Below are 16,500 nucleotides of genomic sequence, written 5' to 3'. Positions count from 1 at the left end.
TCTGGGTTAAGTAGAACACACTCGTCCAGAAACCGTCACTCGTGGCCTTTCGGGAGAATGTCAGTGAGTTTCCCACCAGCGTTTCCACTTCATCACTTCATCACCTCTCCTCAACATCTCACACGCTCCTGAAGGACACAGATCTGAGACGGTCATCGCTTCACTCGTTCAGTTGAACAGTTCTCGGACATCACTGCCGTTAAAGCCACCAGGACATCAAACTGGATATTCTTATGTTTTTATGGAATATTGCAGAGTTTGTTATAAATGATCATTATTGTGTTAATAATGTTGAATCAGAATCAGTTCCTCTTGCAGCATCCCTTGTCTTCTCTGATGACGAGGGTGGGGCTATAACCTGTCACTCACATGAGATCAGCCAGTAGCAAACCACAACCGTCCAATCAATTCCCCACGGACACGATCAAGCCCCGCCCACATGTGTTCTTGTTCCTGAAAGTTAGCGCATGTAAACAAACTCAGAAATGAAGTCTGTCAGATTCTGCCAGCGAGTTTCTGTGTTTCACTCGCACTGCTAGCTTGATTAGCACTCAACCAGCTGATTGGTTAGAGATAATTAATGCTTTTGAGTCGAGAGGAGCGACGGCGTTTACTTCACCTCATTAGCAAACGTTATTCCTGGTCATTTACATCACTTTAAGCGGTCGTTCATCATCGTTACGAGAGTGAAATCAGAGAACCTGTAATCTGTCACAGCACGTCTGATTCCTGTCCTTTACAATCACAGTAAAGTCTCTAAAGTCCCCCTGTGGTGAAAATACAGCTTTTAATGTTCATGCTAATCTGCTTTAAGACAAAGCATGTGTAAACTCATAAGTCGACTCCATTGCTGAGTAAAACTGCAGTGAACCAAAGACAGTCTCAAAAAAACGCTTTGAAATCGCTGGTGTTTCTGACGTAACAAACTACCTTGTAACCAATCAGATCAACGTGTGATCTGAATATTCCGTTACAGTTTAGTAGTAATGATTTCATGAAGTTCTTCACTGAGAAAATAGAAAACATCAGAACCACAATTGTAAACGTTCAATCCTCAATCGCGCCTTATAATTCAGCCTCAATTATCACCCCGCAAGAACAATTACAGTGCTTTACAACTATAGAACAAAAAGAGCTAAATAAACTTATCATTTCATCTAAAACAACAACATGTTTATTAGATCCTATACCAACTAAACTATTGAAAGAAGTGTTACCTATAGTCGAAGAGCCTCTCCTCAATATTATTAACTCGTCTTTATCTTTAGGTCATGTTCCAAGAACATTTAAACTGGCAGTTATAAAACCTCTCATTAAGAAACCACAATTAGATCCACATAATCTAGCAAATTATAGACCCATTTCAAATCTTCCTTTTATGTCCAAAATACTAGAAAAAGTTGTGTCCGCTCAACTGGGCTCTTTCTTGCAAGAAAATGACATCTATGAAAAGTTTCAGTCTGGGTTCAGGCCGCATCATAGCACTGAAACTGCGCTCGTTAAAATCACAAATGGTTTACTTTTAGCTTCTGACCAAGGCTGTATCTCAATACTAGTTTTACTTGATCTTAGTGCTGCGTTCGATACTATAGATCATACAATACTCTTAGATCGACTACAAAATTATACTGGTGTTCAAGGACAAGCATTAAGCTGGTTTAGATCGTATTTATCTGACCGCTACCATTTTGTTTATTTAAATGGAGAAAAATCTATCATAACTCCAGTAAACTATGGAGTGCCGCAGGGATCTGTGTTAGGCCCTCTATTATTCTCAATATATATGCTGCCACTTGGAAATATTATAAGGAAACATGGAATTAGTTTCCATTGTTATGCTGGTGACACTCAAATATATATTTCATCACGGCCGGATGAAAACGCTAAATTATCCAAATTGACAGAGTGTGTTAAAGATATAAAAGATTGGATGACGCGTAATTTTCTTTTATTAAATCCAGACAAGACAGAGGTAATACTTATCGGTTCAAAAAAACCGCCCACAAAACCTCTCACAATACAACTTTAACATAGTAGGATGTCCTGTTACTTTATCCTCTACAGTAAAAGACCTGGGTGTTATACTAGACTGCAACCTGTCTTTTGAAAATCATATTTCATATGTTACAAGAACAGCCTTTTTTCACCTTAGAAATATTGCTAAATTACGTAACATGCTATCTGATTCTGATGCAGAAAAGTTAGTTCATGCATTCATGACCTCGAGACTAGATTACTGTAATGCTTTATTAGCCGGTTGTCCTGCATCCTCAATAAACAAGCTACAGTTAGTCCAAAATGCCGCCGCTAGAGTTCTTACTAGATCAAGAAAGTTTGACCATATAACACCAATTTTATCATCACTACATTGGTTACCTATAAAGTTTCGTATTAATTACAAGGTATTGCTACTGACTTATAAAGCCCTAAACGGCTTAGCTCCAGTTTATTTAACGGATCTTCTATCGCCCTATAATCCATCGCGCTCTTTAAGGTCACTAAATTCGAGGCTTTTGGTCATACCTAGGATATCCAGATCCACCAAAGGAGGGAGAGCATTTTCACATTTAGCACCAAAACTCTGGAATAGTCTTCCGGATACTGTTCGTTGCTCAGACTCGCTCTCCCAGTTTAAAACTAGATTAAAGACGCATCTCTTCAGCCAGGCATTCATATAATACTTTTAATCTTACAGTTAAATCCGGCCTCTAGTTCATAAACGCCAGAGGAGAACTGGCCCCCGACTGAGCCTGGGTTCTCCCAAGGTTTTTTTTCTCCATTAGGTCACCTGATGGAGTTTTTCGGTTCCTTGCCACTGTTGCCTTTGGCTTGCACATTTGGGGATATTTTATTTAATTTAATCAATCAATAATATAATTGATGAGCCTTACCAAACGTGGACGTTTTACACTAGAAACAAACACTGATGTACTATTTTATTTAATACTGTGAAGCTGCTTTGATACAATCTGTATTGTGAAAAGCGCTATATAAATAAAGTTGACTTGACTTGACTTGACTTGATCGTCAACCAGTGGATCTCTGAGCTGACTGAGTGGAAGCGGGGCTCATTTGCATATTCATAGAACCGCGCATACTAAATGAGGCGAGGGTGTCGAGTTACATTCAAGATATTTTAAGCCATGAAGACATTATTTTCAAAGGAAAAAATGTTGGTGATCAAAGATGAGTCTTAAGAGATAAAATGATTGACATGTCAGGGAGCTTCCGCTTGCAAACAGGAAGTGGCTCTGACCTCCAGACAAAGACAAGGAAATGTGAGGCGTTCACAAGCCACACACACACGGTAATGAGAGCTAATGAATAGTCTAATAAAGCCGTATTCATGTGCAGATTGTGTGTGACGGATGCTTTGTTCGGTCAGGAAGAGTGAGACGTGTATGTGTGTGTGTGTGACGTGTTCATGAGGTCAGGCGTGTCTGCAGCTCTTCACCTGAACACACACACACGTCAGCCTGACTCAGAGGTGTGTGTGTTGTGTTTCTGCAGTTGGAGCGTCAGATTCTGATGCAGAATGAGATGCGCGAGCGTCAGATGGCGATGCAGATCGCCTGGTCTCGAGAGTTCCTCAAGTACTTCTCCTCTTTCTTCGGCCTAACGGCGTTGGGTCTCACCATCGGGTCTGTAACACACTCACACAGACACACTATACACACACACACAGACTATACACACACACACAGATTATACACACACACACACTATACACACACAGACTATACACACACACACAGATTATACACACACACACACTATACACACACAGACTATACACACACACACACACACACTACACACACACACACACTCGCTCACACACTATATACACACACACACTCTCACTCACTCACACACACACACACACACACACACACTATATACACACATTTCTCCAGCGTGTCTCCAGATCACTTCACCGTAATAAACAGCAGAATATCAGAATCAGTGCAGAAACCTCATCAGATACGAGACGACGTCTATCTCTGCTGTAAGAGTCTTTATTCAGATCCGCTCTCGTCTGATGGGGTCAGATCTGATCCGCTCTCGTCTGATGGGGTCAGATCAGATCCGCTCTCGTCTGATGGGGTCAGATCAGATCCGCTCTCGTCTGATGGGGTCAGATCTGATCCGCTCTCGTCTGATGGGGTCAGATCAGATCCGCTCTCGTCTGATGGGGTCAGATCAGATCCGCTCTCGTCTGATGGGGTCAGATCAGATCCGCTCTCGTCTGATGGGGTCAGATCTGATCCGCTCTCGTCTGATGGGGTCAGATCTGATCCGCTCTCGTCTGATGGGGTCAGATCTGATCCGCTCTCGTCTGATGGGGTCAGATCTGATCCGCTCTCGTCTGATGGGGTCAGATCAGATCCGCTCTCGTCTGATGGGGTCAGATCTGATCCGCTCTCGTCTGATGGGGTCAGATCAGATCCGCTCTCGTCTGATGGGGTCAGATCTGATCCGCTCTCGTCTGATGGGGTCAGATCAGATCCGCTCTCGTCTGATGGGGTCAGATCTGATCCGCTCTCATCTGATGGGGTCAGATCTGATCCGCTCTCGTCTGATGGGGTCAGATCAGATCCGCTCTCGTCTGATGGGGTCAGATCTGATCCGCTCTCATCTGATGGGGTCAGATCTGATCCGCTCTCGTCTGATGGGGTCAGATCAGATCCGCTCTCGTCTGATGGGGTCAGATCTGATCCGCTCTCGTCTGATGGGGTCAGATCTGATCCGCTCTCGTCTGATGGGGTCAGATCTGATCCGCTCTCGTCTGATGGGGTCAGATCAGATCCGCTCTCGTCTGATGGGGTCAGATCTGATCCGCTCTCATCTGATGGGGTCAGATCTGATCCGCTCTCGTCTGATGGGGTCAGATCAGATCCGCTCTCGTCTGATGGGGTCAGATCTGATCCGCTCTCGTCTGATGGGGTCAGATCTGATCCGCTCTCGTCTGATGGGGTCAGATCTGATCCGCTCTCGTCTGATGGGGTCAGATCAGATCCGCTCTCGTCTGATGGGGTCAGATCAGATCCGCTCTCGTCTGATGGGGTCAGATCAGTGATGCTCTCGTCTGATGGGGTCAGATCAGATCCGCTCTCGTCTGATGGGGTCAGATCAGATCCGCTCTCGTCTGATGGGGTCAGATCTGATCCGCTCTCGTCTGATGGGGTCAGATCTGATCCGCTCTCGTCTGATGGGGTCAGATCAGTGATGCTCTCGTCTGATGGGGTCAGATCTGATCCGCTCTCGTCTGATGGGGTCAGATCAGATCCACTCTCGTCTGATGGGGTCAGATCTGATCCGCTCTCGTCTGATGGGGTCAGATCTGATCCGCTCTCGTCTGATGGGGTCAGATCAGTGATGCTCTCGTCTGATGGGGTCAGATCTGATCCGCTCTCGTCTGATGGGGTCAGATCAGATCCGCTCTCGTCTGATGGGGTCAGATCTGATCCGCTCTCGTCTGATGGGGTCAGATCTGATCCGCTCTCGTCTGATGGGGTCAGATCAGATCCGCTCTCGTCTGATGGGGTCAGATCTGATCCGCTCTCGTCTGATGGGGTCAGATCAGTGATGCTCTCGTCTGATGGGGTCAGATCTGATCCGCTCTCGTCTGATGGGGTCAGATCAGATCCACTCTCGTCTGATGGGGTCAGATCAGATCCGCTCTCGTCTGATGGGGTCAGATCTGATCCGCTCTCGTCTGATGGGGTCAGATCTGATCCGCTCTCGTCTGATGGGGTCAGATCAGATCCGCTCTCGTCTGATGGGGTCAGATCTGATCCGCTCTCGTCTGATGGGGTCAGATCTGATCCGCTCTCGTCTGATGGGGTCAGATCTGATCCGCTCTCGTCTGATGGGGTCAGATCAGATCCGCTCTCGTCTGATGGGGTCAGATCAGATCCGCTCTCGTCTGATGGGGTCAGATCAGTGATGCTCTCGTCTGATGGGGTCAGATCAGATCCGCTCTCGTCTGATGGGGTCAGATCAGATCCACTCTCGTCTGATGGGGTCAGATCAGATCCGCTCTCGTCTGATGGGGTCAGATCAGTGATGCTCTCGTCTGATGGGGTCAGATCAGTGATGCTCTCGTCTGATGGGGTCAGATCAGATCCGCTCTCGTCTGATGGGGTCAGATCAGTGATGCTCTCGTCTGATGGGGTCAGATCTGATTCACTCTCGTCTGATGGGGTCAGATCTGATTCACTCTCGTCTGATGGGGTCAGATCTGATTCACTCTCGTCTGATGGGGTCAGATCTGATTCACTCTCGTCTGATGGGGTCAGATCAGTGATGCTCTCGTCTGATGGGGTCAGATCTGGGATGTACTGGATATCAAGTGTCTTTTGAGCTTAACAGGTTCAACAGTTTTCATTTCGTTGTTCCTGAACCGTTTCAGCAGTGTGTGTGTTTCTCTCGTTACAAACTGTTCTTTCTGTCCAGAGATTGAAAGCCATTCTCAAACAAAACATCCAATAAAACTCATATTTGATGAATCTGTGATGAACGCACTGATCCTGTGACGCACAGAGGAAGAAAGGGACTGAAGTCTTCTGTGTTTCCAGAGCGCTGAGACGGAGGAGAGCCGTTCTTCTGGCTCCCGTCGTTCCTCTGAGCTTCATCCTGGCGTATCAGATGGACATGGCGTACGGGTCGCTGGTCCACCGCATGAGAGGTACACGAACACATTCAGTCTGAGAACTCGTGAACAGGACCGGTTCTGCTCTCACACAGTCTTGATGATGTTTCTCTACTAGAACAGGTTTTCCTGCTGTAATGTTGATTATTCTCCTCATATTCTCCATTGTTGCGGCTCCTCTCTTCCCAGTCTGTCAGTAACGCTCTGTTTACTTCCTGTCTCTATGAAGCCCCTCCTTCTGAAAGCACACTGCTCTGATTGGTCGGCTGGAGCAGTGTGTTGTGATTGGTCGAGCGCTTCGAGTGTGTTTGTGAAATGTCCCGCCCCTTTCCATAACCACCAGTTTAACACACTACTAACTAACTCAACCAGGCCACGCCCCTTTATTATGCGCATGAATTATTATAATGAGGGATATTGTGATGTGTTCGTTCCCGGAAGAAACTCCATACTTATGGAGGCGCTTCAGGAGTTCAGGAACACTGACTCTGATGTAGAGGAGAGCTGGAGCTTCTTCATCCTCAGACAGCAACAGCACACACTGAACACGGTGTAGAGCAGGTCCGGTTTACATGAACATGTTAGTTTCGCTCGTCTCAGAAGCTCGTCTGCTGTTAAAAACACATTTAAATCTAATCTAATTATTTCATCATCAGCATGTGTGACACTTGTACTGATTAAAAGACCCAGTTAATGAGCGCAGTGACATCATGCGGCTTTCCTCTGCTATCACTGATTGATTATTGATTGGCTTTAAATGGATTCCTTAAAAATCCCACTTTGATGGCGAGGGAATGTAGATGTTGTAATTAGTGAACAGTGCAGTTGCTGATGATCCCGTCTGACGGTGTGTGTGTGTGTGTGTGTTCATGTGATCTGCAGCCGAGGCAGAGAGCATCATGGTCTCTGAGAGCGAGCGCCTGGATCTTCCTCACGGGACGCCCACGTTTGAGAGCATCGAGAAATCCCGACGATCCCGAGCTCACCTGACGTCTCTGCTGGAGAAATGAGTGCCTGTCCTGATCAGTCCTGATGATCCTGATGAATCCTGACGAACCTTAACGAGTCCTGATGAATCCTGACGAATCCTTATGAACCCTGACGTATCCTGAAATCCTGACAGATCCTGATGGATCCTGATGAATCCTGACGAACCCTGACGAACCTTAACGAGTCCTGACGAACCTTAACGAGTCCTGACGAACCCTGACGAACCTTAACGAATTCTGATGAATCCTGACGAATTCTGACTTACACGAACCTGACGAATCCTGACGATCCTGATTATCCTGACGAATCCTTACGAATCCTGAAAATCCTGACTTACACAATCCTGACGAATCCTTACGAATCCTGAAAATCCTGACGAACACGAATCCTGACAAATCCTGAAAATCCTGACGAATCCTGAAAATCCTGACGAACAGGAATCCTGACGATCCTGATTATCCTGACGATCCTGATTATCCTTACGAATCCTGAAAATCCTGACGAACACGAATCCTGACGAATCCTGAAAATCCTGACGAACACGAATCCTGACTTACACGAACCTGACGATCTTGAAAATCCTGACGAACACGAATCCTGACTTACACGAACCTGACGAATCCTGACGATCCTGATTATCCTTATGAATCCTTAAGAACCTGACGAACACGAATCCTGACAAATCCTGAAAATCCTGACGAATCCTGAAAATCCTGACGAACAGGAATCCTGACGATCCTGATTATCCTGACGATCCTGATTATCCTGACGATCCTGATTATCCTTACGAATCCTGAAAATCCTGACGAACACGAATCCTGAAAATCCTGACGAACACGAATCCTGACTTACACGAACCTGACGAATCCTGACGATCCTGATTATCCTTATGAATCCTTAAGAACCTGACGAACACGAATCCTGACGAACCTTAACGAGTCCTGATGAATCCTTATAAACCCTGACGAATCTGGAAATCCTGACAGATCCTGATGGATCCTGACGAACCCTGACAAACCTTAATGAGTCCTGATGAATCCTGACAAGTCCTTACGAACCTGACGAATCCTGACTATCCTGATGAAACCTTACGAATCCTGGAAATCCCGACGAACACGAATCCTTACGAATCCTTAAGAACCTGACGAACACGAATCCTGACGAATCTGACTAAGGTGACCTTAATGACCCAGGAATGTTCAGTCTAATTGGGAGTGTTTCGGAGCGATCGGCTTCTCCAGCAGTATTCTAGCCAAACGCGATTGTGTTTCCGTTGTGCTTCATGTGATCCGTTGATTCTCAGGTGTTTCTGCACGTATTGCCTAGTTATTAATGCTTTCAAAATGCCTGGAAAGAAAGAAAACATGATTAAAATATATTGTGTTAATATATATTGTATATTTCCTATACACTTTATTATTCATGGTTGTAATGGAGCGTCCAACAATGTTTCGTTTGTATTGTGATCATGACCTTTGTGTCCAACAATACAACTTTAAAGCAATTTTTAATGTTTAATTTTTCCATAAAATGTTATTAAGATGATTTTCTGTGTGTGTGATGCATAAACAAAATATTCCATTTGGATATTAAAATGTTTTTTTTTTTTTTAAACATGATTTTATCAAAATGAAGCCAATGTCTGTTCGAGAAAATAAAACCGATTGAATATTATTTAGGATTGTTTGGTTTTCTTTTGCACAATTGCTGAAAGATGAAACACGAAATCAATATTTTGGGAATAAATTATTCTTATTAAATCACGTTTGTGCTCCGACATCATTCATCTGTAGTGAGCAATATCAATAATAATCTATAACAGTAAGAACTGAGTGATGTTGTTCAGCCGGCGTGCGCGCGCGCGTCAGTGACGTCAGTCCGAGTGTGTATAAAGTCTCCGAACTGATGGAGAGTCTCCAGGAAGCAGCAGCTCGAGAAACTCCAGTGGTTTTTCTTTGATGAGATTGCGTTAATGCACTTGATGACGATGTTCCGCGTGTTCCTGTCCGTTGTGCTGGTGTGTGTGTGCGGTGTGTGTGTGTGTGTGAGCGCGGAGCGGCAGGAGTTACCCAGAGACTTCGGAGTGAAGCTGTGCGGGCGCGAGTTCATCAGAGCCGTGATCTTCACCTGCGGGGGCTCACGCTGGAGGAGAGACAGTACGTGCTTCATCATCTTCATCATCATCATCATCTTCATCATCACATCTTCATCATCATCTTCACCTGCGGGGGCTCGCGCTGGAGGAGAGACAGTACGTGCTTCATCATCTTCGTCATCATCATCATCATCTTCTTCATCTTCACATCTTCATCATCACATCTTCATCATCATCATCATCTTCACCTGCGGGGGCTCGCGCTGGAGGAGAGACAGTAAGTGCTTCATCATCTTCATCATCATCATCATCATCTTCTTCATCATCACATCTTCATCATCACATCTTCATCATCATCATCATCTTTACCTGCGGGGGCTCGCGCTGGAGGAGAGACAGTACGTGCTTCATCATCTTCGTCATCATCATCATCATCTTCTTCATCATCACATCTTCATCATCATCATCATCTTCACCTGCGGGGGCTCGCGCTGGAGGAGAGACAGTACGTGCTTCATCATCTTCATCATCATCATCTTCATCATCACATCTTCATCATCATCTTCACCTGCGGGGGCTCGCGCTGGAGGAGAGACAGTACGTGCTTCATCATCATCATCTTCATCATCACATCATCATCACAGTATAGCATAGCTGCCAACTTTTGAGTTTTGCTTGGAGTGAGATGGGGGGGGGTGTAAAAAAATTATTGCATCACAATAAGTGTATTGTGATTGTCAAAACATTTTAGTAACTAAACTGAATTTTATTAGGTTTAGTGACAACATGTATAACGTTTACATGGTACAATTTCTGGTAAGCTACGCTTTTTTATTATTTCAATTCAATTATTGTGATTTGATTTAATATAGACTCATTTGGATAAATATTAGGTAGGCTACACAAGATAGGCATTCATTTTTCTCAAGAAAAAAACATCTCACCTAATGCTGTAAACATACAGAGAGCCCTATCAGCTGGCAGTATTATTTACGGTTAAAAATAACTCAAATATAATGCGTTTTTTTTATTATAATAACTTTATTTAATGATATAAGTAAAAATATAATAAATATGTAATATAGTAGGCCTACACATATTTAGCAAAATAGCTACTCTCTACAGCTCTTTTTCTCTAGCCAACTAACGTGCTATAGCCTATTATGGTCATCAAATGGCTTCCCTGAGGTAAATGTTGTGTGACATAATTGTTCTCCAGCTGTTTTATTGACCCCTTTGTTTGATTGATTGGTCGATATCATGTATGAGGAATATATATTTCGGTAAGTTGTACTGTATCTTTCAACAGTGTTCATTCGTGTTTATTTACTTTTAGCTAGAGATGATCGGTTCACGTGCCGCTAGGGATCTGTCGCGTCACATTACAAGCGCCAAAACAGTATTTATTGTTTGAATTTCGTAATAAAATTGACAGAATCTGTGAAAGTGCGTGAGTCTCACGGTGAATGCGTGAGAGTTGGCAGCCCTGCTGTCAGTATAGGGGTTGAACGCCTTCAGATTTTAAAGTCGACGTTTATGTGATTAAAGTCGAGTCGACGAGTCGCTGATGACGTCATTGATGAACAAGTCAAGTCACATTTATTTATACAGCGCTTTTTACAACACAGAGTTTCAGAGCAGCTTTACTGAGATAACAGGAGAATAATGCAGCAGAGTTTGTTTCCAGAAGACAATAGCGTCACAGTCCAGCTTAAGTCAGTTCAGTGATGCTTCATTTCTGTTGTAAAAAAGTTATAAGTTTAGTTCATTTATATATATATAAATATAAATATATAAATAGCCGCTCTGGAGAGAACCGTGATGTCATCGTCAGCTCAGCTCAGCTCAGTTCTCATATAATGGTGTCAGTGCAGGAGATCAATAATAGTGTTGGATGTTAAATGTCCTCAACTAAGCGAGACAAAGCTCGAGCCGAGACTGAGGAGATGTTCCTCACAGATCTCTGATCAGATCCAGTGCAGTATAGCAGTAGAGATGACTTTCTGTGTGATGGGAGAGAGAGAGAGACAGAGAGAGAGTGAGAGAGTGATTGATCCAGTGAAGTATAGTGTGATGAGAGAGAGAGAGAGTGAGTGAGAGAGAGAGAGAGAGAGAGAGAGAAATCTCTGAGATGTGCCACGCATTATCACGTTGGAAAGGTCATAAAAAAATAAAAATAAAAAAATACATTAAAACAAAGATGTCAGACGATTTTGACGTTCATTTTTTGAAGACATTATTTCGCCCTTCTCTACCTTTCTGAACCGGAGAACACCGACAAATAACTCAGATGACGAGACGCGTGACCTTTCCAACGTGATGATGTAATGCGTGGCGCATCTCAGAGATGGCACAAGACGGGCATTAGTGGTTAAAAAGTATATATATATATTAGAAAACCGATTGTTTGGCGAGATAAGACCCGTATTCCTGGACTGGGCTCAAGTCGAGACTGTGAAGCTGCACTGAGACGGACTCCTGAACCCTCTTTGAACACTGGGAGCGCTGGTTGCCTATGAAGTCCATTCTGTGGAGAAAAATCCTGGAGTGTCTTCCTCAAAAACCTTAATTTCTTTTCGACTGAAAAAAGAAAGACATGGATATCTTGATGACTCTCTCCCTCTTCTCTCTCTCTCTCTTTCTGAGTATGCATTTATTTGTCATTTTAACTGTTGGAATCTGAGAATAAAAGTGGACGGGAAAAGATGTATAATGCTGTTGCGCCCTCTAGAGGCCACGACTAGTCGACGCGCAACCCTAGTGTACTCACACTAGAACACCGTCATCATCTTCATCATCATCACAGTATTGTTTGTTAATTTGTGGCGTATTTAGCTCACCTTTCAGTGTAAAATAATATACTTTTATTACTACAATCATGTAATTTGTTCTGTATTTCAGTTGATTTATGGATGAACATTCAATAATATGAATTAGAGCAATGAGCTCTAATATTATATCAATATGATACAGTGATATCTGAAAATAATGTCATTCAGGAAACACTCCTGTCGCTGTTAGATTAACAGTTCTGTAGTTTCTGAAATATCACTGATGATTGAACAGAATATTAAGAGTGGGATCATCAGCTTCTTTACTGGCATCGTGTGTGTGTGTGTGTGTGTGTGTGTCTCGCAGGTCCCTGGTCCCCGGATGGAGGGGTGCCGCTCCTCTGGTCTCTCCGGCTAGACATGATGACCTCTGACTCGATGACCTCTGACCGCAGGAAGAGGAACTTCTCGCTGGGACTGGCGGGAATGTGCTGTAATCAGGGCTGCACGAAAAACGACATCGGCCGCCTGTGCTGAGAGTCACTGATGAAGATGAAGATGAAGATGAAGATGAAGGACTTGCACTGAACTGTCAGATACTTTCATTTGTATTTATTTCCTTTGACCACGTCAATAAAAGTCCACGTCCTGATTGCAACCTTCATGTCTGACTGCCAGTGATTCGCTCATACACCAGAATCACCAAACCAATAAAGAAACCCTGCTGTGAGTGATTTACTCTGTGCACCGCGGTAAAGCCTCCTCCTCACAGTTATAGTCATCAGAATAAACACTAATCATCCTCTGTTCTGAATGAAAGTCACTGTTTCACTGCGAATGTTTATCGGAACTTGCCTGATAAAAATCTGGTTTATAAGTTAAATTGTGCTTGAATATTAAAGATATAGATGTATATTAACAAGAACATGTGTCTTTCAAAGGTCCCAGAGACTGAATGTCATAATTAAACAGGAATCGTTCCTCGCGTTCTGTTGGAGGTGTTCTGTGTTCAGACGGACCACAAACTGGAGTCACACCGGTCTTCGCTCCTGTTGTTCTCAACTCAACTTTATTTATATAGCACCACTAAAAACAACGATTGTTGACCAAGGTGCTGTACATTATTGCACAAAACATTGGCATTAACATCATTTACTACATAAGAAAACATGACAAAACACAGAACATACCAGACACTGCACAAATCAGCTACAATTATAAGCCAGAGAAAAATAGTAGGTTTTGAGTTTAGCTTTAAACTCATGTAGGGAAGTGGCAGTTCTAATAAAAACAGGTAAGCTGTTCCAAAGTTTTGGTGCAGCAACGGCAAAGGCTCGATCTCCTCTCGTTTTTAATCTGACCCGCGGAACATTTAACAGTCTCTGGTTGGATGACCTAAGAGACCTTCCAGGATTGTGAATGGAGAGTAAATCAGAGATGTATACAGGAGCCAATCCATTCAAGGATTTAAAAACCAGCATCACAACTTTAAAATCAATTCTGTAACGGATTGGGAGCCAATGCAGAGATTTAAGAACAGGGGTAATGTGCTCTCGTTTGCGCACACCAGTAAGGAGCCTGGCAGCTGCATTCTGCACCATTTGCAGACGGTTAAGAGTTGCTTGATTAGTGCCCAGATACAGAGAATTACAATAGTCAAGCCTTGTCGAAATAAAAGCATGAATCACCCTTTCAAAGTCCTTAAAAGAAAGAAATGATTTCACTCTGGCTAAAACTCTAAGATGAAAAAAACTGGTTTTGACTACCGTATTAATCTGTTTGTCGAATTTGAGAGCACTATCAAAAACCACGCCCAGATTCTTCACTAATGGTTTCACACATGGAGATAAAGAGCCAAAATTTGGGCAAAGGGAGCTAGCAGCTTCTGATGGTTCAAAAACTATGATCTCAGTTTTACCATCATTAAGGTGAAGGAAATTTAGCGACATCCAGGCCTTTACCTCTGCTAGACAAGCCAACAGACTTTCTAAACCCAAGTTATTTGATCCCAGGGGCAGATAAACTTGGGTATCGTCAGCATAACTATGGAAGGAGATGCCATGCTTCCTAAAAATCGACCCCAGGGGAAGCATATATAAGGAAAATAAAATCGGAGCAAGGATAGAACCTTGAGGGACCCCATATGTAAGTGGCGCTGCATTTGAAGTAAACTCACCAATATTAACAGAAAAACTTCTGTTACTCAAATAGGATTGAAACCATTTAAGGGCATTTCCCCGAATGCCCACCCAATGCTCCAGCCGTGAAATTAGAACAGAGTGGTCAATAGTGCCAAACGCCGCACTCAAATCTAACAGCACCAACACTGCAGACTTGCCGGAATCAAGGGTCAATAAAATATCATTTAAAACTTTAACCAATGCTGTTTCTGTAGAATGGTATTTCTTAAAACCTGATTGGAACACCTCAAATATCTTGTTTTCATTAAGAAAGTTCTGTAATTGATGAAACACTATTTTCTCTAAAATCTTAGACATAAAAGAAAGATTTGAGACTGGCCTAAAATTTGTCAGAACTGCCGGATCTAAATTTGGCTTTTTGAGAAGTGGATGTACAATTGCGTGCTTCATGTCATCTGGTACCGTTGCTGCTACAAGACAGCTGTTCATGATCTTTTGAACAATGGGCCCAATCACCTCAAAAATTTGTTTAAAAAACCGTGGGGGAAGAACGTCATAGGGAGATACTGAGGGTTTGAGCTTGGCTACAATATCTTGTAAATCGGGCAGAGTTACAGGCTCAAAATAACTCAAAAGACCCGTGCAAACTGGCGGGACAGAAAACTCAAGAGATACAGTGGAGATATTTTGCCTAATATTACTTATCTTATCCACAAAGAATTCTAAAAATGTGTCACACATAGCCAGAGACTCTGTGGGGAAAAGACCCACAGAGGGGTTAACAGCAGCATTTATGATGGAAAAAAGAGCTCTTGGGTTGTGATTATGTTTTTCAATCAAATCTGAAAAATACTTAGACTTTGCCATTTTCACCACCTTCTGATATTGTATCGGGTTCTCCCTAAGTATTTCATATGAGACTTGCAGCTTGTCTTTTTTCCACCTTCTTTCGGCCCTTCTGCAGACCTGCCGAAGAGCACGGGTATCATCATTGAGCCAGGGCTCAGACTTTGGTTTGTGTTGTTTGGCTTTTAAGGGAGCCAAAGAGTTTAAAATATTAGTGGAGGTGGTATTAAAATGATTAAGAAAATCTGCACCACTCCAGTTATCACAAAATAAGTCAGATGATTGAAACACCTCCTTAAAAACAGCTGTAAATTCAGTACAAGTAGTCGGCGTGATTTTACGAGACAATCGAACAGCCTTAGTGGGTCTTGTGATATTAAAACAAATGGGCACTCTGAAAGTAATAGGCTTGTGATCAGAAATAGCATGATCTTCTATTTCTAAGTCGCACACTGTCAAGCCATGTGAAAGCACCAAATCAAGAGTGTGACCCTGTTTATGAGTAGGAGAATTCACAAGCTGTACCAAATCGAAAGAGTCAATAAGGCTCAGAAATTCTTTAGCTAATAAATTAGCTGGACAACACACATGTATGTTGAAATCCCCAATAATTAACAGTCTATCAAAATTGGGGATAATTCCCCCTAGAAAGTCAGAAAACTCATTGATAAAATGATTGTTGTTCCGCTTCAGGAACAAGAACACATGTGGGCGGGGCTTGATCGTGTCCGTGGGGAATTGATTGGATGGTTGTGGTTTGCTATTGGCTGATCTCATGTGAGTGACAGGTTGCCCCGCCCTCGTCATCAGAGAGGAGATGTTGTATTAGGAACTTATTCTGATTCAAGATTATTAACACACCCATAAATCATTTAGAATAAACACTGAAATATTACATAAAAGAATAATCCATTTTGATTGGTGACTTTAGGTAGATATTTGGTTGCAAGGAGGTTAACTGCATTGTTTTAACATGCTTTTTTTCATTTTCCATATTTATTT

The 16,500-nt window shown here is 43.1% G+C and overlaps 2 protein-coding genes across 2 annotated transcripts in view; both read left to right on the top strand.

Annotated features, from left to right (window-relative positions):
• Positions 1-9,319, top strand: part of plgrkt (plasminogen receptor, C-terminal lysine transmembrane protein) — a 19,669-nt gene extending 10,350 nt beyond the window's left edge. Inside the window, exons 3-5 of the mRNA XM_081390123.1 lie at positions 3,511-3,641; positions 6,582-6,691; positions 7,538-9,319. Of these exons, the coding sequence (XP_081246249.1) occupies positions 3,511-3,641; positions 6,582-6,691; positions 7,538-7,665 (369 nt within the window). The 3' untranslated portion in view covers positions 7,666-9,319. The remainder of the gene's footprint in view (positions 1-3,510; positions 3,642-6,581; positions 6,692-7,537) is intronic.
• On the top strand, positions 9,263-13,167 carry rln1 (relaxin 1). Its single transcript, XM_081390122.1, has 2 exons — positions 9,263-10,337; positions 12,879-13,167. The coding sequence occupies exons 1-2, from the start codon at positions 9,618-9,620 to the stop codon at positions 12,927-12,929; spliced, it is 771 nt and encodes a 256-aa protein (XP_081246248.1). The 5' UTR covers positions 9,263-9,617; the 3' UTR covers positions 12,930-13,167.
• Positions 13,168-16,500: the final 3,333 nt, after the last annotated feature.

The sequence above is a fragment of the Scardinius erythrophthalmus genome (assembly GCF_964197995.2).
Source record: "Scardinius erythrophthalmus genome assembly, chromosome: 17".
NCBI classification, from domain to species: domain Eukaryota; kingdom Metazoa; phylum Chordata; class Actinopteri; order Cypriniformes; family Leuciscidae; genus Scardinius; species Scardinius erythrophthalmus.
The sequence above is the reverse complement of the archived record's forward strand: the minus strand, read 5'-3'. Positions and strand labels throughout refer to the sequence as shown.